Source organism: Podarcis tiliguerta (assembly GCF_965153285.1).
Source record: "Podarcis tiliguerta genome assembly, chromosome: 3".
Taxonomy (NCBI): Eukaryota; Metazoa; Chordata; class Lepidosauria; order Squamata; family Lacertidae; genus Podarcis; species Podarcis tiliguerta.
Window position 1 is genome coordinate 42,238,238 of NC_139536.1, and position 22,736 is coordinate 42,260,973.

At 38.4% G+C, this 22,736-nt stretch overlaps 2 protein-coding genes and 1 long non-coding RNA gene across 5 annotated transcripts in view; 1 reads left to right on the plus strand and 2 right to left on the minus strand.

The window, feature by feature from the left end:
* The window catches only part of ADSS2 (adenylosuccinate synthase 2), a gene marked incomplete at its 5' end in the record, with an annotated part of 28,293 nt that extends 18,267 nt beyond the window's left edge, over positions 1-10,026 (plus strand). Inside the window, 9 exons of one of the 2 annotated variants that reach the window (XM_083432244.1) lie at positions 64-130; positions 2,885-2,992; positions 3,207-3,288; positions 4,641-4,767; positions 5,076-5,230; positions 6,124-6,248; positions 6,739-6,836; positions 8,260-8,409; positions 9,434-10,026. In XM_083432244.1, the coding sequence (XP_083288370.1) occupies positions 64-130; positions 2,885-2,992; positions 3,207-3,288; positions 4,641-4,767; positions 5,076-5,230; positions 6,124-6,248; positions 6,739-6,836; positions 8,260-8,409; positions 9,434-9,486 (965 nt within the window). In that variant the 3' untranslated portion in view covers positions 9,487-10,026. The remainder of the gene's footprint in view (positions 1-63; positions 131-2,884; positions 2,993-3,206; positions 3,289-4,640; positions 4,768-5,075; positions 5,231-6,123; positions 6,249-6,738; positions 6,837-8,259; positions 8,410-9,433) is intronic. The other variant, XM_083432245.1, reaches the window with a different exon arrangement.
* Positions 6,094-9,451, minus strand: LOC310673692. Its single transcript, XR_014509196.1, has 2 exons — positions 9,342-9,451; positions 6,094-6,277 (listed from the first exon to the last, which is right to left on the minus strand). It is a non-coding gene; the product is annotated as an uncharacterized lncRNA (long non-coding RNA).
* Positions 10,027-13,561: 3,535 nt separating the features above from the next.
* SPMIP3 (sperm microtubule inner protein 3) lies at positions 13,562-22,281 on the minus strand. Of its 2 annotated transcripts, none has more exons than XM_083432282.1 (6): positions 22,206-22,281; positions 17,941-18,011; positions 17,705-17,774; positions 17,213-17,305; positions 15,266-15,441; positions 13,562-13,792 (listed from the first exon to the last, which is right to left on the minus strand). In XM_083432282.1, the coding sequence occupies exons 3-6, from the start codon at positions 17,764-17,766 to the stop codon at positions 13,683-13,685; spliced, it is 441 nt and encodes a 146-aa protein (XP_083288408.1). In that variant the 5' UTR covers positions 17,767-17,774; positions 17,941-18,011; positions 22,206-22,281; the 3' UTR covers positions 13,562-13,682. The 2 variants fall into 2 exon arrangements, with proteins under 2 accessions (XP_083288408.1, XP_083288407.1); XM_083432281.1 differs by lacking the exon at positions 22,206-22,281 and adding an exon at positions 22,098-22,181.
* Positions 22,282-22,736: the final 455 nt, after the last annotated feature.

Genomic DNA, 22,736 nt, shown 5'->3' on the forward strand with positions numbered 1-22,736 from the left:
AGTTTGGTACTTAATGCAGGTATTAATACAACAGAGTTCATTTTGTACCCTTCAAATTCCTAGTATTTGACTTCCATCAAGCTGCTGATGGCATCCAGGAGCAACAAAGACAAGAGCAAGCAGGAAAGAAGTATGTTATGTGTTGTCAAATGTCTTAATTGTAAATACTGGAAGAATTTTTGAGTGACAGGGAGGGCCTTTCAGCCAGTACACTTCCAGAATCTATTCAATAGAGTGTGCTGTTAAGGGTGCATTGCAATAAGATTCTTTCTTAATGTTTTTGCAAGGAAATCTGGGACACCTGTACATTCCCACTTATTTGTATATACTTTAAGACATGTGATTCAAGGATTCAAAATTAGTTAGTTTATTTTCAACCTCAAGGGCGCAACAAAATTCTCTTCAACTTTAGAATACACTTAAGACATAAGTTTTTGCACAATAGTTTTGTTCTTAAATTGTAAGCCTCAATACCTTTGCAGTTCACTTGGATATATTTTTTGCAGAGCATATATTAAATTCCAAGTAGCATACCCGTAAAACTGTTGCTCTTTATCACTGATGTGAATCTTGTTCTTCAGCAGGAATGGGAAATATATCTGAATCTCTGGGATCATGTTACAGCATAATGAGTACAGAATATTTTGGGTGTCTTCCAGAGATTCAAGCTCTCTTAAGCTCTCTTACCTAATGTGCGTAATGGTGATGTCATGTGATAAGGTTATGATGAATGAATTAAGGTCAGAACTAGGAAATACTAGTGTGTGTGCTTTCTATTTTTCTACCCCACACAGATCCATTGAAATGATAGTGGTATGATATTGAATGATTGGGAAACCTTCACACCCTCTGTGAAAATTGAAAAGTCATATCTGGGTTTTAGCACATTTAATTCCTTTGTACATTCAGAATTAGATTGGTCATGGGCAAAAGAGGAAATATTCCTGGTCAGGATCCTGTCAGCCTGTCCTGGGGTGGGACTTGTTTATTTGCATGTTATTTCGTTTGATTATGTATCCTTCCTCAATCATGGTGACGGTGCTAAATCTGTAGATCTAAGGGTACCCCTCTCTTCTTGATATATTCCTAGGCACTAGTACAACATAAAGATGTTGATTTCATTTCCATCCATGCAGTTAGTATTTTTTAAATTGCACAGCTGATTGTTTTTAAAAAGGCAAGAATCAAACTTGACATATTTCCTTTTGCAAATATGGATGGAATGGGGAAGTACTGAACTATTAATCATGTCTTCTTAAAATAAATCAAAATAATACAAACCTGACTCTAGAGTTCTGTGGTTGTTGTTGATACTTAGGAATAGTATAACGAATGGACTCTAGAAGTCTAGGTTGTTGCCCTACTTTGACAGGGAATGGATCTGCTGCATTAATGATAGTGGCTCTTTTAAGGAAAATTTTCTCCTTTTGTGAAAAAGTTGGTTGTGCAGTTAACATTTTCCATTTTCCAGAACTTGGCCTGTCTGTATTGTAAATTTGCATATCTGAAGTTTTGCTAGTATCACAGAATGTGATATAGACAAAACAAAATCTGACTGGGTCATTGTATGAGACTCATAACAGGCTGTGTTTACATTCTTCTCCACTCCCTTTTTCATCTGTGATTTGTTTACTCTTAACATTGCAAATCTCAACCTGTCCTACTTCTTGATTGATGCCATTGGCTTGTTTTGCAAACAATACCTAACCATTGTTGATTAAACCTTAACTTAGTGTTGTGTGAACCTCCCCAATAGCTTAGCTATGGTTTGTTCACTGCCATCAAATCTTGATCTGTAATCATGGTTTATTGATGGCTTATGAACCTTAATTTAAATTATGGCTTCCTATTACATATGAACCCAGAATCCTTCTTAACAATGGTGTATTTGCTCATCCCACCCCAGATTTTCACCAGACTACTAAAGGCTTGAGGCAAAAGCAGCTGGAAAACAAAACAAAAATTTGGGGAACATTCCATGGTTTGTTTGATCATCTGTGGGACAACTTGTAGTTTGTTAAACCAATTGTTGGAGTTGTCTTAAGACCTCTTACTATGACAGAAGGACTAATTAGCCTTGGTTCAGGCAACACAGTTCTAAGACAGACTTTACAGTTAGGCATCCAAGATCCTTGATTCATAATTTGACCAGGAATAGGTTTCCTCAATTCTATGGGCTTTTTAATGGAAGATTGGCACAGAGCAGTTTTATAGCCTTTGGGTGGAGATAGGCAAATGGTTTATCATGTGCAGTAGCCATGCTGAGAAGAAAAGTATAGTGCAGGTCATATAACAGGAAATAATGAGCTCCTTACGCCATATAACCATGGTCTAAAAGCATAAACTATTCTGACCACATTGAATGATAGTGTTTTTGTTTAGTCTCAGTTCTCAGCAGTGTTCCACCACGTTTGAGATATACCCTGTATGTTGCTTTACTTTTAAGTAAGCTCTTCGCTCTTAGCATGCTAAGATTCACACCACTACAGTCTCTGTTAAGAAAATTCATTGAGATTTGCACAGAAGAAATGCATATGAAATACATATAAACAATGTGATAATATGTTCGTCCATCCTTTAAGGTAAATACTAAATAATGTTTAGACTGTAGCTTTTTAAGTATTTTGTATATCAGTATTACAAGTAACACTTCTGAGGATGTTTTGCACTACCTGCCAGCATTCTGTTTCTTCTTAATCTTCTCTTCTCATGGGTGCCCACTGGGGGAAATGTTTGACCTCAGTGAATGATAATTTTAAACTACCAAGTATGTACAACATACTTCCAGAGTAATTTTATTTTTAGAAACTTAACAACAACCTAGTTGAATTGATAGTCACAGATTGTGTAGTATGTGTATGTTTTTTATTTTTGTGTTTTAAAGCTTGGGAACTACAAAAAAGGGAATTGGTCCAGTGTATTCTTCTAAAGCAGCTCGAAGTGGGCTCAGAATGTGTGATCTAGTTTCTGACTTCAATGAATTTTCAGAAAGGTAACCACTTCTCTAGAGTAATGTAAATATTTCAAATAAATTTATTACTAGGGCTTGTATATTCTGATTTTCATATTCTAAAAAATCCCTTACTGGATCTCTCATTTGTGAGTCTGTTTTTGTTTTCACATGTGTTAAGTTAAAATCTTTATCAAGGTTTTTTTTAAAAAAACTGTTGCAAGCATAATTTATTTGTACTTATTTTACTTTTTAGATTCAAAGTGTTGGCCAACCAGTACAAGTCTGTTTACCCTACCTTAGAGATAGACATTGAAGGAGAATTGAAAAGACTGGAGGTAAACTATAGAGGAGTTGTGAATTATTTGCCATTTTTTATATATATATATATATATATATATATATATATATATATACACAGTCATTCCTGGTATTGGGAAAATATATGGATCAAAACACATTTTTTCTCTCTTATAGTATTGGAACTCAGGGTCACCCAGTGAACCTTGACCCCAACCCTGAATGTCACAGTAGCCTATGCCTGTTCAGCAATACAGACAATTCATAAGGCAGAAGCTGATTGAGATGTAATGGAGTGCTAAACTTCATGCCAGAGGACTAGACCTGTAAAGCTTTCTGCTCTTCAAAAAGTAGGCAGAACTTAGGAGGGATAGTCTGGCCCAAGGGAAATGGACAAAAGGCATACTGTAATCATATTCAATTGTTAGTTTCCCTGACAGAGGTAGAATCACATGAGCAAAAACGGGGCAGGTGTGCTACCTGTTACCTTTGTTGCCCCATCATGCCTTCCTTTGCTATTCTCCAGTCATTGCAGTAGGGAGGCTGCCATACTTATGCAGCCTCCCTGTGAGATTTAGAATTCTGCTTATGCAGGGCTCTCAAGTTCGCAAGGGGCCTACTAGGTTCAGCAGGTGCCCCACTGCAGATGTCTGCACTCCAGCATGTGGGGGGTAATAGTAGTGACCATTTCTACTCTTCCTCTTTCTGCATGAGAGGTACACTGACTGAAATGGATTTGCAACAGTGTTGCTTGGAACTATCCAAGGTCATGCAACTTCTGCCTTTATCAGGTGTCTTCCTCTGGAGCATCCACCTTGCTCTACTGACTCTCATTCACACACAACATGAAAAGGTAGTTCTTCATGCAGTGCATAGCTCAGTTGAAGATTATGCTGTCGCAAGATGTGGCAGTGACAGTGGAAGACAAATTTTGTGGAGCATAGGTCTACCAATGTTATTAGCTGTGGTAGCTAAATGGACACTCAAAATTCACAAATAGTGTATCCCTAAATAATGCTTGCAGGGGGGACAAAGAGGGGAAGACTTTTTCTTCCTGCTCTCTTTGTGAGCTTTCTGCAGATATTTGGCAAGTGTTAGAAACAACATAGTGGATTAGTTGTTAGACTCTTGGTCTGATCCAGCAGGACTCTTAGTAATTTTAACTTGAGAAAGAACTAATGAATGACATATAAATGCTTTGTTCTTATGCACATTCTCCTTGACACAAAGAATAGCCTATAGTTGACATGGCTAACAAATAGCAAATGACACTTCTATTTTATTACAAGACTAGAATAATTATTTGCCTGCCTATTTAGTACAGTGTCTACAGTGTGTTTTGAAGATTGTAGTTTACTACATTCTAATCTCTAGGACATGTTTGTCTTAGGGTTACACTGAAAGGCTCAAACCAATGGTGAGAGATGGTGTATACTTTATGTATGAAGCTTTACACGGCCCACCAAAGAAAATTTTAGTAGAGGGTGCAAATGCAGCACTACTGGACATTGATTTTGGTATGTATAAAGTCTTTTTTTATCATAGTCACAATGTGTGAGGTACTTGTTACATGTGTATTTGAAGGACTGTGCAGAATACAGCTGTTTAAGACTGGTTGCATTATAGTCGTTCTTGTACACTGAATGTTCATTGTACATCTTGGGATTGGAGCTATACCACTATTTTTAAGGATGTGTTGTCATTTTAAATAACAACCAGTGTTACTTGCTATTCAATTACCTTTCAGTAGAAAGATGCAATATTTTATATAATTGTGCTACTGTTAGTTCATTCCTATCTTCTGTTCCTTGCCCTTCTGAAACAGGAACTTATCCTTTCGTGACCTCATCAAATTGTACCGTGGGAGGTGTTTGCACTGGCTTGGGTATGCCACCACAGAACGTTGGTGAAGTATATGGAGTTGTGAAAGCATACACAACTAGAGTTGGAATTGGTGCCTTTCCCACAGAACAAGACAATGTAAGTATAGCATTAACATTAATGTGAGTTATTGGAACAAAGTAAATGAATGTACAGTTCTCAGAAATATTATTTAACACAGTGGTCTTCCAACCCTTTCACACCTGGGACCCACCTTTAATCCAATATGCATTTGGGGACCCATATCCTTTTTTTTAACCATATGTTTGTATGGTGGTAGTGCTTTTGTTACGACCCACCTCAGAACAGGTTGTGACCCTGTAGTGGCTCCTGACCCATCAGTTGAAGACCAATGATTTAAGGTATGCATGGCTGTACTCTCCCAGGCATCAGATTCTGTATACCACATACTTTAAAGTGCTGCTGCTTTCTCAGTCCACAGATCTGCTGCCTGGGTGTTTATATGTGCTTTAAAAAAGTTTTTAACTACTGCTTATTCCTCAGTCCTGCAGAGCCTATATTTCTGTCGGAGAGCAAGCTGAATTCTGTTCTTGCTCATGAATCAGCAGCAGAATTGTTAACTAAGTTCCAGTTGCAGAATCTTTATTACTAGTGACGATGCACGTGAACCAGTTTGCCTTTTTGATTCCAAGCTGAATTAACAGGACTAGCAATTTCAGATTGCCAAGGATTTCAGAGCTTCACAAACAATAACTGAGCTACAACACTCCTGTGAGGTAGCAGGTAGGCATTATACAATGGAATCAACATGGAGTGTTGAGAAAATGGCCTGCTCAATGGTATTTTCACATTGATACCTGGCATTAAAGGTGGCTCCTGTACTTGTATCTTCATCCTTGTTAAAAGTTTTGTGCACTATGTGGGGTTGGAAATGTAAAGTATATTTTGTTTTCTGTTGTCAGTAAATTGTGTTTACATACAAATGAACAATATTACTCCAGTGTATAACATGACTATATTCTGTTTCTTAGAAAATTGGAGAATTACTGCAGACACGTGGAAAAGAGGTTGGTGTGACCACAGGTCGGAAAAGAAGATGTGGCTGGCTGGATCTTGTGTTGCTTAGATACGCTCACATGATCAATGGATTTACTGCGTGAGTAGTTTGTAGTGGTAGCAAGTGCACTGTAATAGAGTATAATACTTTGTAGAAACAATACGAAGTAATGGGAATGAAACTAACACCCTTCAAGTAAAGAACAATGTTTTGAAGACTCGCTGTGGAAGACAAAATGGTTTTTAAAGTCACAGTACTGATGTAAGACTTGCCAGCTGCCATGCTAATAACTATGATACCCCTTCTGGAAGAAAGTTATCTGATGTTAAATGTTCGTAGTCTCTCTTTGGCTTTTATTCTGGAATTCCAGGGTTTTCCCAGGTTACTTTTTTTTAGTCTATAATTTTAAAGCAAGATGTAAAGGTAGGTTGTCACATATACATGGGTAAGCGTGGCTTCAAAGACTAAGCAACCATGTAAGCCCTAGTGATTTATATCTTTCTTTAAAAATAAACAAATTTACTTCCTAAGATTATAGTTTATATTTGTCTATACCTAACTAACACATCAATATTTTATTTTAAAACAGATTGGCTCTTACCAAATTGGATATTTTGGATGTATTTCCAGAAATTAAAGTTGGTGTTGCTTACAGAATAAATGATAAAATCATACCTCATTTTCCAGGTGAGTGCGTATGATCATGTGTGTGTCCATACTATAACTTTTCCAGTGGTATATTTAATGCTAGATGTATCCCCTCACTATAGTGTAGGTTCACTACTGTTGTTTTTTATTGTTGCTTCTGTTGTAATTTACTCATCAGCTGATATAAAAGCCACAAGGCAAATTACAGTATGTAAAATTTGATTTGTACAAAATTACGTGAAATATTAAAACACAGTAAATAATACTTAAAATAACAGAATCATTAAATTCTAGAGTTCGAAGGGACCTTGAGGGTTATCTAGTCCAAACCCCTGCAGTGCAGGAGTCCTTTGCCCAATGTGGGGCTGGAACCCATGAAACTGAGATCAAGTGTCTCATGCTGTACCAACTGATCATACATTACTCCTCAGAATAGTCAGAGTGGAATTCAACATTGCACTCTTTCAGTCATTCTGTCTGTGCAAGCATGGCAAATTGCCAAATAGAATAATCCTCTTTCTCTCTCCCCCCTCCCCTCTTCTGTGGGATGTTCTGACACACACATCCCGAGCCAATTTTGGGGAGTGCGGAGGAGAAACCATGTTGGACAAGCTGAAATCATGGTACAAGGCTTCCACTGATGGAACTTGTTAGATGAATCCCCAAAACTCCACTGACTCCAAACAAAATGAGCATGATAACCATAAAATTAACTAATGAAAAAAATACAAGAGCACCTGAGGTATTAGCAATTAAATGTCCAGGAGAATACTTTGCCTAGTTCCTAAAATATGTTAATATAAGTACAAAGGGAGGCTCTTTGGGAAGAGCACTCTATAGTTAGTTGCCCTTAATTCCCCCATAGCAGAGTGGGGAACATCTGACCTCCAAGCTTAGATTTTGACTGCCAAACCTCTTTATTTGGCTCCTGAGGCTATTTTCCAAAAAAACCCAAACCCACCGGACCTACACCTGACATCTTATGTGGTATCGGGTGTTAAGACAGAGATACAGCTGCATTGCCTACTTGTACAGCTGATACCTGGATAAAGCAGGATTGAAATTTTGCGTGAGGAGTTCAGCCCTGCTGAACTCCATGGGAGTTTTCCTTCCCATGGACCAACTTTGACAGGTTCACCAACCTGTCATGCGTGGTGGAGGAGATTAAGATCTGGCCTCTGGACCCAAAAGGTTCGTCATCCCTGCTTTATAGGGAATCTGTCATTTCCCTCACAGTAGTTAACTTCCTTTCCCTATATTTCACCTATGCAAAGGATTTTGGGATGGCTGTTAAGTTGGTTACTGAGCTGTTTTGCACAGCCATTCTTTTGTTTCTTCATCTTTTATTCCTTTGGGTGACTTGAGGTTGTAAAATTTGCTTATCTGAATGATTAAACAAGTCTGATATTATTGTCAACAATAAGACTATCTGATATACTGCTGCTTTTTTTTTTTAATAAAGCAAACCAAGAAGTCTTAAATAAAGTAGAGGTTCAGTATGAGACCCTCCCAGGATGGAACACAGACATATCAAATGCAAGGACTTTTGATGAACTGCCTGTAAATGCACAAAACTATGTTCGATTTATAGAAATGGAACTAGGAATTCCTGGTAAGCAAAGCAGTTTTAAAAAAATGTTTTCAGGGATCTATTAGAAGCAGAAGTACTTCTAAGGAAATGCTTTGTTATTGAGAGTATTACTCATCACTATATTTGTAACTGCCGGTTTGTAGACTTGGGTCTGTAACGCGAAACATCATAATTTGTAAAGTTGCTCTGAGGGTCTGTATACTGCTTCACAGTAATTCATAATTTGTGTAGGTAGCTATTTCTAGGACTAGTCATTCCTGAGAGTCACACTCAGTGAAAGAGATAAATCAAGGAATCTGAAGTCTTGGCTTTCAAGCTAGTGACTAGTATGGATAACATTTCGGTTTCATTGTAAACCTGTTCACTTGTTTCCAGATCACTTCATGGTCTTGAGTCCTGAAAATGAAATTGTTTTAACTTGAGACATTAATTTAAATAGATTTGGAAGAGCCTTTTGAATCACCTTGAGTAACTAGAGAATAAAACTCTGTAATTGCTGTTGTTCTCTAATCAAAGTAGTATTTTCTAGTTGTGTGTGTTAGATTATGCTCCTAGCTTTGCTAGGTTTTAACTCGTGATATTTCTGATATTTTGTATTCTGCATTCTGGTTAGATGTCATCGTTAAAACTGAAAAAATAGAAATAATATTAAAAAGGGAATGTTTTAGTGAAATATACCGAGATTTTGTGCATTGTATCTTGGGGGGGGGGGGTGCCAATTACTGATTTGAGTGAAATCAGTAACCAATTCTGTAATGCTTTTCAAAATTGCTTGAAAAGCTTTGACCTTAGGGGAACAGAACTACTGACATCAGGTAAATAACATTAAAGAGCAGGATATCACACAGTTAGCTTTAAGCAGCTGCATGACTATTGAAAAACAATTATTTTGGTACGTCTTTGAAAGTATCCGTAGAATACAGTTCTGTATGCACTTACCTTGGGAGTAAGACTCTTTTGAGTAGACAGGTGTAGGATTTGCACTAGTATCCTAAGTCATCTGTTCCTTCAAAGTGTCATGCAAAATATATTTTTCTTTTTGCAGTTAAATGGATTGGAGTAGGAAAATCCAGGGAGTCGATGATTCAGCTCTTCTAAAGATACTAGATAAATGGAAGAAAAGAAAGCACACTCCACAAAGAGACTGTCAATTCTTATATCTATTATTCTCAACCTAAGCAGCAATGATTTTTGGAAGTTGGACATTGTATTTAAGAGCTAAAGATGGTCTGGACAAATAATTGTTACTGCTGTAAAAGACTTTGGCAACTATCAGTATCACTTCACAAATTCCAGGGCATTTGTCACTATTGCCACCATTTGTCAAGGTGCCACCAGATTTTTTTCTCCTTCAGATGTTTGTCCCAACACTACCTTTCTAAATCAAAGGTTGTACATTACTTTCATGACCATATGTCTTGTTTCTGCTTTTGGTGGTGTTACTTCCTGAAATTTTAGATGCTTAAAATAATTAATGCAGTTTTGCACAGAGTTTTACATCCTCATTTGTACTCCTAAAGCTGTTGTTACCTGTATGGCTGCTGTAGTAGTGTGTGATTAAAGAGAGGGATGATTTTATAATGATGAAGAAAACTCTTTTTTGTTACAGGTTTTTATTAAAACTATTATGAAACGATAGCTTGGAAGGGATGTTTAATATGTAAACAGTGCAACAACTTAAATTATAAAGTAAGATACAGAAAACATATTGTAGGTCTATTATACTCACTACTGAAAGGAGTTCATTAATACATTTTTAGCTGTTATGATACTTCTGCGTTTCAGCTTTTCTTCCTTCTGCCCAGTGATCCATCAGTTCATTAGCCTAGTGTCAAATCCATCAAATTTCAAATATTTAGAGGAGTATTGGAAACTGGATTCAGAGTCTGGTCCTTGAATGTAGACCCAGGAGCTACTAGCAGTCCTGTTAGGGACACATTGGGCTACCTAGGTAAATAAATACTGAAGTCAATACTTTACTGTAAATAGATTTTTTTTAAATCATCTTGGCAAATACCCTAAGATAACAGGATGTGCAAATCATGTTTGTTGCTTTGTGTTTTGTGGCTTTTGTTTTGTTTTTGCAGAAGCCTTTTCTTTTGATTCCATTGCATGCCTGCTATGTCAGTCATTTTATCCCACAGTTATCGGTGTTATAGATGTGTAAGTATTTTCAATTCCTATTATATGCTGTAACATTCTCAGCATCATTCATCAGCTTTATAAGGTGAACAATGGTGGCTTTCTAACTTTTATGCTGAAATTCTTCCATAGCTTTCTTCTTTTCATTGATATTTTAAGAGTTACTGTAAGAGAGGTAAGCCAAAACAGTACACAGAACTAAATTTTTAGGGACTCCCCTCATCTGATTTGTGGGGGCAGATTTAGAAATCCAGATAGCAATGCAGAAATTACAAATCTCTGGAAATCCCATTGACTTGAATTGTGAAACCAAAATGGCTTTAACTGTGTTTTCTCACAGTCTTATCTGTTTTTCTGAGACTGTTTCGAGCAACAGTTCAGCAACAGATCAATACAAATCTGTTTGGGACAACCCAGCCCTCTCTGTAGGGATATGTAGCTGCTTCAGCCTGATCTGGATAGGGCACAAATCAGCCTGAATTGGTCCAATCCAATTCAGAATTCAGCCAGATCTGGTGTATAACTCTACTAAATATTTGAGCTGCATTTACGTTTTTATTAACTGGCAATTTGTATGAGATAACAGTTGCTAGTTGGTGCTGACATACTAGCACTAATTACAACGCCCCCCCCCCCCTTTAAAGGAATTTTATTTTGAAATCATACAGACAACAAAAATACAATGCAACCAGATCACTAAAGGGAAAGGAAACTGATGACAGGCTTTAGTGTAGCTTCACTAAGCTTGTGGGACAGTAAAAGTCAAATAGCCTAAGGAGAATCTCATTAACTATTGAATGAGTTTGAATGTGTACGCTGAATCATAATCAGGACAAATATGATTGGAAGCTTGGGCTTCCATATAGCAGGTAAACAAACCATGGTGCCATGATAGCTTTTAAAAAACTGAATATTTTTGATGCACTTGCTGAGTATGTTTGTACATAAGCATGGTCTTCACATCCACTGTTGCTTGTGAGGTACATTGTGCTATACACCACTTTGCAGGTGTGTACAATTGGTTAAGAAGACCTTTATGCAGAAATCCAGGGGTAGGTAATCCAAAATAAGCATTTTCTGTTAAGAAAAGAGAGTGGGATGGATCGAGAGCTGCGTAAGTAGCTTCTTGTCTTCCCTCCTCACTTCAGCTCCTTGGACCCCCAACCTTCTTTTTCAAATTGCTTCTCCAGAGATACTAAGTGTTCACTTTCCCTTTGATCTTTTTGACTCCAACCACATCTAGCAAGATGCTTTTCCACCAGAATAAAACAACATTAGTCTTTCTCTCTTTTTGATGTGTGGATTGACTTCCTTTTATCAGAACAGTATGCTGCTGTTTTCTGTTTTGTTTTGTTTTCTTGCAGACAGCTATTTTTTGTTAATGCCAAGATTATTTTTGGAGTACGGAAACTTTTTAGAAGAACCCGTCATTGAAGCCAGGAATAGCATTATTGTGTTTAGATTCTGGAGAAGGCTTTGGTTATGGATACTTTTAAAATTCTCCCTATCCAAATATTTCTCTCAAATTTTGGGCTCTATCTTTAAAACGGGCCTTCTTACTGGATTAGCAATGATATGTTCTGAATTTTCAAAATTTACACGGCATTGATTCTGCTGGCAAAAGTGAGGGATGAGAAGTGAATTTCACTGATTTTTGCCTTCCCCTGCAGCTCCTTTGAAAGTCTGCTCTGGAGTGTTTGGGAGGGGGCGCTCCAGAAGAGGGGAAGGAAGGAATCTGCAAAAACAGTCTCCTTCCACCAATGGGAGGCCTCCTATTTACAGAAAACTAATTTAGGATCCAGCCCATAGAATACACATTTCCCCCCCTCTCTTGCCTGCTTTCTTTTGTCTCTGCCTTTTAACATTTTATTCACAATTACCTGTTCTGGTATCAGGGATAACACATAATAAATCTGCTCAATTTGCTATTTCCAGTTTGCTAGGTATGTTTTTCTAACTACCTATGCACTGGTGAATAGTTCTGTGTTAACTAAAAAAATAAAGTGATTCTTTCCACACACCCCTTAGCAACACACATGCTTGTGCACACAGGAAAAATATTCAGCATGCTCTGATAGAACCCGTTTGAAATCACAAATAACTGTCATGTCTGCGAACTAATCTTTTAAAATTCCCAGGGGGTAGGAATTGTTTGGTGTTTTTGCAGCAGCAAAGTCTTATACACCTTAAACGACAAGACATATATTACAGCATGATCTTTCGTAGACAACACTCCATCATTCATTAAAGTGTTATCCCGAGTTACACATGGAGGAAGGGAGGCAGCAGCCCTAAAACAACGTTGTATCAATCCCTCAACTTTTCCTTACAGCTTTGAACAGTTGCTTCTTCCAGTGACCTGTGGGTGTTCCTGTATTGCAAAAATTGGGATAGGTCTATATATGATACCCTGCATCTCATGTATTTCCAGTGTTAAACATTCTAGTATGGGTAAAGAGGAAGCAGTTTGCAGAGTTATACAAAACAGTAATCTCATTCAAGCTTCTGGTCTCTCTAGCTTGACCATCCTGGTTGCTTCCACATCTCCAGAGCAAGGTGAAAGAAGAGCGGTATAGCTCTAATGGGGTGGAAGAGGGGATGGAATCCTATTCCTTTCCCCCATTTAAGTCCTAGTATGATTTATTTTGCCCTGCATTGTGCACTATTGCGGGGCAGGAGCGGGGGCACTCAGAAGTGAATATATTCCTAGTAAGTTCTCTGGAAATATGCATAGGGGACAGAAGTGATCTAAGTACACCTCCCATTGCTTTTTACTCCTGCCTTTCTGGGACAAAGAAGCCATGGTCAATTTTTTTGCTGGGGGGGGGGAGAGAAAAGAAAAGGCCTTTTGTAACACTGATTAACTTCTGCCTGTGCTTTGCAGTTGCAGCACTGAAAGGCTGCCCCCCCCAAAAAATGTGTTGTCCCCCCCTTTTTATACCTATTACCGTCAAGCTTTTCCATCTCTAAAATCAAGTTTCAGAAGTGTTCAAAGCAGTTCAGAACATATTTAAAATTGCAACAATATCCATATAGTATAAGAAGTTGTCTTTAGTACTTTTGTGGGCGGCAGTCTTGCAAGGTTATTCCATCTTGTTTTTCGGTGGGTGGGTGTGTTTTAGAAAAACATACAGCTTGGCTGAAAGAATTTATCAAACTCCCATAAATGAAGGTTTGGTTTTGTCTTTCTTCTTTGCAGAAAAACTTTTCCAAACAGACTGTGATTCAGCATCAGTTTTTGGATGATAATCCTCAGCAATGTCTATAATTTAAACATAAAATCATTATTGGCCTTACTGCTTGAATTCAGAAGGAATTAATGAATTCAAAACCTGTGGATAATTGACTGGCAGCTTCTAACACTTCCATCCCACACACCCCAGTCACATAAAAAAGCATATACGAGACACTTCATGTAACTATTCCTCAGCAATGTGCCTTTTTCTGAAGGCTCTGTAGATCACATTAAAAAACAAAACAAAAAACCAAGGTGCCCTGCTATGGCTGTTGCATTTTTATTTCTCATTCTAGCTTTTGACCCATCCGAACTGTGTGTTAGCTCTTCCTCCTCCACATCCACTTGATTGGTTATTCTGAACTGATAAATCATAATTTAGTCTCAGCCCAATGGTGGAAGAAGAACTACAAAGCTTGGACTATTAAACCATTGTTGATCTTAACCTAGAGACATTGAAACAGTAACAGTTGTATCAAGCACTGTTGCAGAAAATGAATTTAGTTGCCCACCAGTTCAACTATAAAGCCACGTGATTTCTTGGAACACCTCTGCAGAGCTCATGCGGACCGCTAAAAAATAACTTTGGTTTGACTTTCCCCCTTTGTGTGGTGCCCACCCCCAGCCCTGGTGCCATATTAGACTTGGTCCTTTGTTTGAAGAGATTTACCCTGTAGTTTAAGGCCCTGCTTCTTGTGAGAAGCAAGTCCAAAACTCCCATGGGTTCACAGAAGCATTACAGTTCTTTGAATTCAGACCTGTATATTCTCAGAGGATGACAAGCATTGCATACTTCAGAGAAGTTTATCCTTCTGGAAAGGGCGAAGAAGGATATTTTAATCTGTAGGCAATTGTTGGGCAGAAGGGCTTTCTGCCAAAATACCAGCGTTGGGATTATCTCATAGTAGACTGCTAATCCATGAGCTAATAGCTTTACCTGATACGCAGAGCTTGCAGGATTGAAGTTCGTCTTCTTTTTTGCACTAATTTCAATTGCGTACATATTTTTAAAATATCAAAACTGTTTTGTTTTGTTTTCATTTTAAGAAATCAAGCCCTGCAAATCGCTGGTTAAATGCTTGTTAATGTTTAATGCAATTGTTGATTTTCATGAAAACTGTTGGGCTAACCTCTCGCTATATTCTTGCATTTACTCTCTTCCGCTCTAGGTGGGGAACAGTACGATTAGCTCCCTTCCAAGCTGTGATGAAGGCATGTAATGCACATCAACATTTACATAAACATGTTTAACAGTGAAGGATTTTTTTTAAAGCCAGCCTAATGGCTACCTTCCACATTTATTTCTTAAAAAGGAAGATACTACTGTGCTTTGCTTCTGTGTAAGGTCAAAAGCTTCTGTTGGCCTTTTTATTGAAAAAAAAAAAAGTATATGAAAGTGAATGTGCAAATCAATACATAAAGCTATTTTTTTATAAGATTGAAGAGCTTTCCTAACCTAAACGTAGGTTGTGTATGTTATCTGGCTAAGAATTTACCCACCTGATTTGTAAAATGGTAAAGTGAATGCTTCTCTGTATGTTGTTGTTGTACACCAGTCACTGACTTTCTTCTTGGTCCTCTGGTAGTGAATATATTGCTTCAGAACTAAATAGTCATAGTCATGCTGAAGTACAGTTTCACGTTTTACTGGGACTGCCTGCATTTTTCTATAAAGGCTTTATGAAAAAGAGAAAACAATTCAGTAATCTTGTGTTGACACCTGGCTTGGTAAAACATGAGCTGCCTGTAAGAGTAGCCAAATATCTAAATACTTATTCTAATATCCTATTGAAATGGACCATTCAGTTTTAATCCAGCTATAGTCTAACAGGCATTAGCAGCATGGCAGCTTACAGCCAGACTCATAATAAGCTATTGTTTGTACCAACTGAATATCGGGTTCTTGAGGTAGTGCAAATGAGGCTGTGCACTTTGCACTTGCAGCAGAGTAAACTGCATTGATTTTATTCTGTTGTGGAAGCTTACTGTAACATATAATAAATAGCTTTCAATACTAGCTGGAGGTTTTTTTTTTTTAAATTAAGTATCCTCATGAGAAACCTTTACTTATGTATCAAGAATTACATGAGAGTACAAAAGGCCCACATTTATACTATTAACAGTAACTAATGGAGAGTAATGTAGGGCTAATGCACATTCAAACCAGGATTGATCTGGTTGGGAGGGGGTTATGCTTTAACCACTAGTCCACATTTCCTCTCTACAGGGATTCATTTTTCTTTTTAAGATAGGGTGACAAATTGGCTAGATGAGTCAAATAGACCAAGCTTTACAATCCATTTTAAACATCCTCAAACTTTCACCTCCCCTTCTTTAGCACTCTGGTAGATTGTATGTGTGTGCATTAAATTTATTTTGTGGGTCAGTGTCTGTTCCTCAACACCAGAAACGTCAAATCTGCATTCAGGTGATGCTTACTAATTCCAAGTATTCTGGGAGCACTTTTGAGGAATTTACATTCAGATGTGTGAAGTGACTCTGTTTATGCCAAATTAATGGCTTAGGACTTCCGAGTACTTACTTCAAATACACTTTGCGTGAAAATCAAAGGCATTATTATTATGTTATCGAATTTATAACCTAACCTCCCTCCCAAAGGAGCCCAGGGCCACAAACAGATACACAATTTAGAAACAAAACATTCTAGTACAGGTTAGAAAACATTCTAAAAGCAGCCATAGTTGAAAACATTATTCCATCCAGCAATTGCCAGGAACGGTATTCTTCAGCCACCTAATGCCTGGATAAAAAGAGACTGTTTTTGAATTCTTCCTGAAAGTTTGTGATGATGGAAGCAGGTACACTTCAGTAGGGAGGGCTTTCAGCAAGTGGGAAAACCACTGCTGAAAAGATTGTCACTGGTCAATAAATAATAATAATAATAAAATAATAATAATAATAATAATAATAATGATATGATACGATACAATGCAATGCAATGCAATACATCTTTATTGTCATTGTCCCATACAGAACAATGAAATTGAAATAATAACCAGGCTGCCAACATAGTCCCTATAAATGTTGGATTGTTGCTTGCATCATGTTGATCTAGTGGTTGTGCTGGCAAGCTATTTCCATCCACATCACCATTCTATGGTGTGCCCATGCATGAAATCCCCAGGTAATAATGGGGTTCTTGAGTATTTCAATAAGGCGTTCCAGTCACCTGAGAGCCGAATGGTGGGAGTAACAAAGGCTCTATCAGTGTTGACCTTTTCAGCGTTTGATAAATGGGAAGAGTGCAAGACAGGCCCGGGGAAAAGCTTTTGTGTGTCCTACCTGTCACAATAAATTTCTAATGTTAAGGCAGTAAAGGGCCATATGCAGAACTGTCTCGGTGTGCAATTGCTGCCAACTTCTCATACCTTAATTAATTAGAACACCTCCTAAGGGGCGAGCAGCTGTTCAAAATACATTTCATACCTTCTCTCACTTTCAGGAGGATATTCATAATGAACCCTTGCCGTTTGCCCTGGATAGTAACCAACAACATCCTTTCCCTGATGTAGAATATACCTAGAAAAAGCAAGGAAAAATCATTATTGGGATTCAGTATTCAAATTCTGTGCTGAGATTTCCTGTCTGAAACTATAAATCTCTACAAATAATTATTAGTGAACTGTTTAAATATGTCACACAACTTGCATTCATTGTCTTGAGCTTTCATTTTTTTTACATTAATTAATTATGCCTGGGGTTTTTTTATTAAAACTTTCTCCAGATTGCCAGGTGATAGCAGAGATTATCAAAGTACATGAAATGCAAATTTTAAAGTTTAGATGTTCTCAAATACTGTTCTTGAGCCTTTATAATAAGGATTTGTCAGACAGGCTTGAACTTGCTTGGTTAGTGCAGTGTTTTGTGAAATCCTGAACCTGTTTCTGAAGGAACTGGGCTTTGTTTTTGATACTTTACCCTGGAGGCATTTGTGGTGATGTATCTACAAATTGTCGCAGTCTTATTGCTGTACCTGCCATTACAACCCCTGGAAAAAAGAGTAGAGAACGTTAAGGTCTCTTGTTACTAATTCAGTATTTATTCAAAATGTAAAGTCACAGTTACAAGTATACTTGGAAATCTGTTGGAAGAACTATTTGGGTTAGGTAAATTAATATTCTGAGTGAAAATCAACATCTTTTCCAGAAACTCACCTTCTAAAACGGTACTTTTACAGAAAGCTCTTTTGTGGAGGTAGGTTAGATGGTGTTCTTATTTCATAAACCTAGAAATAAATGCATAAATAAGCATAAATGCAATATATGATCAATTGACATCACACTCCACCAGTTCACCACCAGTTTTTAAAAGTACAGAATAGCTTTCCCCATTTCAATTGCTTAGCACTTGGGGGGGGGGGACACTGACCTCATGAAGGGGCTTTGAATAACACTCCTGCAACTAGCTCTGCCCCCTAGACAGTAACACATATTTTGTCCATGTCCTCTGAGTGACACATGATTGACATGTGAGGGGAGCCTGTACCCATAAAATCCATAGGGTCCCTTCAGTCTGGTGCCAATGACATATCAGCTGTTGCATACCTGTGGGGCAAGGATAGCCAGCACGTGACTTCAATATGTTATCAGTCTACAACTCCCATCATCCCCAGCTCACATTACCAATGAACTGGAATGATGGGAGCTGTAGTCCAACAGCATCTGCTAGGCAACACATTGGCTATTCCTTATTTAGAGGATGAAGTTAGTCTGGTATTTTCTCAGAAGCCCCTTCACATGTTTTGTACCCACGTGTGAAGACTGAAGATAATTTTTGATAAACATTCATCTCTAAGTTGTACCTATTCTTTATAAAAACAAGTAGAAAGAGACTACATTTTGCCCAAGTTTCAAATTGCCGTCTGTTTCATTGGTACGCATTTGGCTGGTTTTGACATTTCTGCCGGTATCCAAGCCCTGACCACTTTCTTCCTGTAGGAACATTTGAAACATGCCACTGTTATTCTATGCTAGGTGCTGTATCTTAGTACAAGAGGGGGAAATCCTCTGATCTGTCTCAAGGCCAGATTTTTTGGATCCCAGCCATTATTTTAAGATATGACCAGCTGCCTTATATGTTTCTAAAACGATCTGGAGTTTATAGACCTTGGAATTGGATGAATTACTAGAACCATTTACTTTATATCTTAACGTATCAGTAACAAGCTTTCACTTGGAAGAATGAGTCATGGCTGGCTTGTACAAATGTTGACTCACTAGCATTTGGAAAATATTATAGATTATGCTGTCTGTCAACTGCACCAGCAAATTATGTTTTGGCCACACCACGGCAGCCTCCAGACAGGCAAATGTTTAAACCTCTGTGTCTAGGATGAATCAGAGGCCAAGCTGTAGAAAATTCTAGGTCTCTGTCCTAAGTAAATAAAAACTCTTCCTATGTTGGCTCTAAATAACAGATGACACAATATTGCTGTTCTGTCTTTCACAAACACAGTCCCAGTTGAAAACTAAATAATGTGACGTTTTGGTTCTTAATATGCACCTTAACTGTTGTGTGGAGTGCAGTCATTGGTCGGAGTGGAACATCCCAAACTGGATGCATGGAAGAGGGAGGAAGTTATTTTGTTAGTTCTCCCTCCCCATGCCCCCCAAAAACCAGCATTGGAAGGTTAGTGGCCCTAAGACAGAATGGGAAGTGACAATGGGACAGCGGTGTAGTGCGGTATTGGCAAAAATGAGCTTCTCTTTCCATCCATGGAGTAGAAACCTCCACTAGATCCAACATACTTCCACGAACAGAAGGAGCCCTTCCATTTGTGGAACAGCAGGTCTGAATCCAACCCATAGTCTACAAAATATTTTCAAGTTTTGTTATTTCAGTCATCCTTGGAACATGTAGCAGGATGGTGTTTAAAAGTGACAACTCCAATCAAACACACACACAGTGTGAGCTGTTGAGATCTGCTGTTATATTTACCAACATTTTCATGTTCCTGACAGCCAGTTATGCTCAACAGTTGCCTTCATAATTGTCAGCGATGCCATGAGAGCTTTCATTTCCCCTTCATGCCACACGTCAACATTTTCTGTTTAGCTTTTACCCCTTTCCTGTAAATTCTAGAAGAACTTGTTGATTTACACGCTCTCTAGTCAAGTGTCATTTTCAGTGTGACACTTCTATGCACCGATAACGATTGTGTACAAGTAAATGTCATGCTATACAAATTAAGAGATCATAAAAGTCATGTGTGGGTATTTATACACAAATGATGGGTTGGAACCTTTGCAGGTTTTACCCAAAAGCTCTTGGTGCACTTCATAAAATCTTGAAATGATGTCCACTTGCTTGGTCAACATACTCCTTTTTTAAAACTAGTGCATTCCATCATTTAGGAGTATATATAACCCTTAGGAGCATTGTCTGCAAACTTATGAGAAATAATTTGTGCCACCACCACCTCTCTCTCTCTCTCTCTCTCTCTCTCTCTCTCTCTCTCTCTCTCTCTGTGTGTGTGTGTGTGTGTGTGTTTGTGAGTGGTAATGAGTGGGATTTTTGCTGTCTTATTGTTGGTTTTGAATTATTACGTTGTTTTCAATAGGTTCTTGTAAGCCACAAGGAAATGTTTGTTTATGTCTATATTAATGCAACCCAGTGTTCACCTCCCCTTTCAACCTTCTGCGAACCCCCACCCCCCAAGAAAGTACCCTTCTCGGAAGGTCTCCCAATCCTCTGGGAGGTGGAAGCAGTAGTCTGTTCTGCTCATGTAAGGACAGCACTGCTTTCAATTTTTAAAAAATTAGGGCAGGTTTCACAGAAATCACATTTCTCTCACTAGATATTCAACCCATTATATATTGCTATAGAGGTGGAATGGATTATATGCGGTCACAGAACTGTGCCATTGGCTTGCCATCTTTTCTTATAAGCCCCCCAATTAACCTTTTGGTCTAAATAAAGTTCTGTTCACTATCACAGCCAGAGTCTTCTGCTTCTTTGGATTTTTTTTATTATTTTTTTTTGGATTAGTTCCATAATGAAGTTATTTTTACCACACTTATCTGCCAGACTCAATTATGACTCATGGTCATTGGAGTGAGCTATTTTGTAAGGGCACAGGCAAAATATTGCACATAGTAGTCAGCTTGCTTGAATTCAAAAGCAGCATTTGATAGATCTCTGGATTTTGCAGTGTGCATGAGCAGAATCTTGGATTACTGCTCTGCTCACCAAACAATCCGTTTGGAATGGTCTGCATTTCCTTTTGCTTCCTTTTCCAGTGCTGATTTGGGATATCAGTAATGACTACTAGTGCCCATAGTCTTCAATGATACCTTGAAATCATTGTATCTTGTTACTATAATTTTAAAAAGTTTTGGCTTGAAAAGAAGGTTCCGATTTCAAGCTATTGCAATAAAAAAAAATGCATGGGACAAAATATCTCTGATGATATTGAGGCTGCATTTTGGGGGTCCAAAATCATGTATAGCCAGAGCAGCCCCACAACCACCCTCATGTAACCATCCCTACCTTTCCAGAACAGAAACAGACCTTGGCTTATGTGCAAGCAAAGGTACCAACTTGAATAAAATACAGGGAGGGGGGAGTTGATCACATCAAGTTGTATCTAGTGCAGAGTTCTAGTGCAGCTGCACTTCTCCCCCCTCCCCACGCTGATTTTAAAGGTTCACAGGAGGGGGAGTGCAGGGCAGAATTTTGTTCCCCTCGGACAAGTCTCTTGTGACGGAAGAACAGGAACGTTGTGTCATTTCCCTTATGAAAGATGAAGGAAATTGCGCCACTGCCGCACTTCTTGGCAGAGTTTGCAGTGTGGAGAGAAGCAATTTAAGAGGATGTCAGAAACCAACTAATTCAGGTTGGCTCCGCGATACAAAACCATTTGTCCCAGAATAACAGTCCTTGCTGATGCAGCATTCGCTTCTAATGTGCAACCGCTGGAAAGAACGAATACAGACGTAGCTTCTCCAACTTAGTTTGTGGGAGGGGATTAAATTTTTCATGAAGGCAATCTGTATTCAATTTGTACTGGGGCTCAGCCCTGACACCTTGTTTTCAAAGCCAGGGCTTAATCATGAGATACATGAAAAGGAAAAAATGCCCTTGAATAAGCTGAGCACATTTATATGACCACTGAGGAAGTGCAGAATCCGGCACATCAGCAACTAAAGGATCTCTAGATCAGAAAGTGCTGTTTCCAGACTGACTTGGGAGCCTGGCATCGCTTTATTTTTCTTAAGCACCGAAGCTCATACAATTTAATAATATGTCTAGTTGCAGGACACAAGTGATGTTTCCTCGTTCTACAAGGTTGTGTATGGATAGACTTTCTTACCTCTCTGCCCTATAGTTTTGGAAATGAATTTTTAACTGTGGGTCACTTGAACACGCTTGAAGCAGAAAGATGCGAGTCCAAACGAAAATGCTGGTTTAAACCACCCACCTCTGCAGGATGATGAAAGAAAATTGCCTCCTTGCCTGAGGCCATGAACTCAAGGTCTGTGTAGCATTGTGATGCAAGTGCTATTGTGATGCAGTAGATACAATCAGTTGGGAAGTGCTGGGAAGAATCCAGAGTCACCCACAGCTGCAATTTATTCACAAACCTTCATGTTAGGAACAGCTAGAGCTGGGATCAGTACGACATAGTGAATAGTATATCGTAAGCGTAGGAAAATAAAATCCCCATCATCATTGGCCATTGGCCATGCAGGCTTGGGCTGATGGGAGATGGAGGGCCATGAGCTCCCCACCACTGGCTTAAAGGGTTAGGACTAAACGAGAATAATTGTCAACGGTTTCATGCACACAAAAATAAAGAAAAAAACTACAGTGGTACCTCAGGTTACATACACTTCAGGTTACATACGCTTCAGGTTGCAGACTCCGCTAACCCAGAAATAGTGCTTCAGGTTAAGAACTTTGCTTCAGGATGAGAACAGAAATCGTGCTCCAGCGGTGTGGCAGCAGCAGG

Excerpts from the sequence above, each read along its gene's own strand:
- SPMIP3 (XM_083432282.1), bottom strand. The coding sequence starts at position 17,766 with ATGGCAGGTACAGCAATAAGACTGCGACAATTTGTAGATACATCACCA. Across the intron at positions 17,306-17,704 it reads TCACCACAAATGCCTCCAGG|GTATATTCTACATCAGGGAA; the intron begins GTAAAGTATCAA and ends TGCTTTTTCTAG. Across the intron at positions 15,442-17,212 it reads CCTCCTGAAAGTGAGAGAAG|CCTTTATAGAAAAATGCAGG; the intron begins GTATGAAATGTA and ends TTTTTCATAAAG.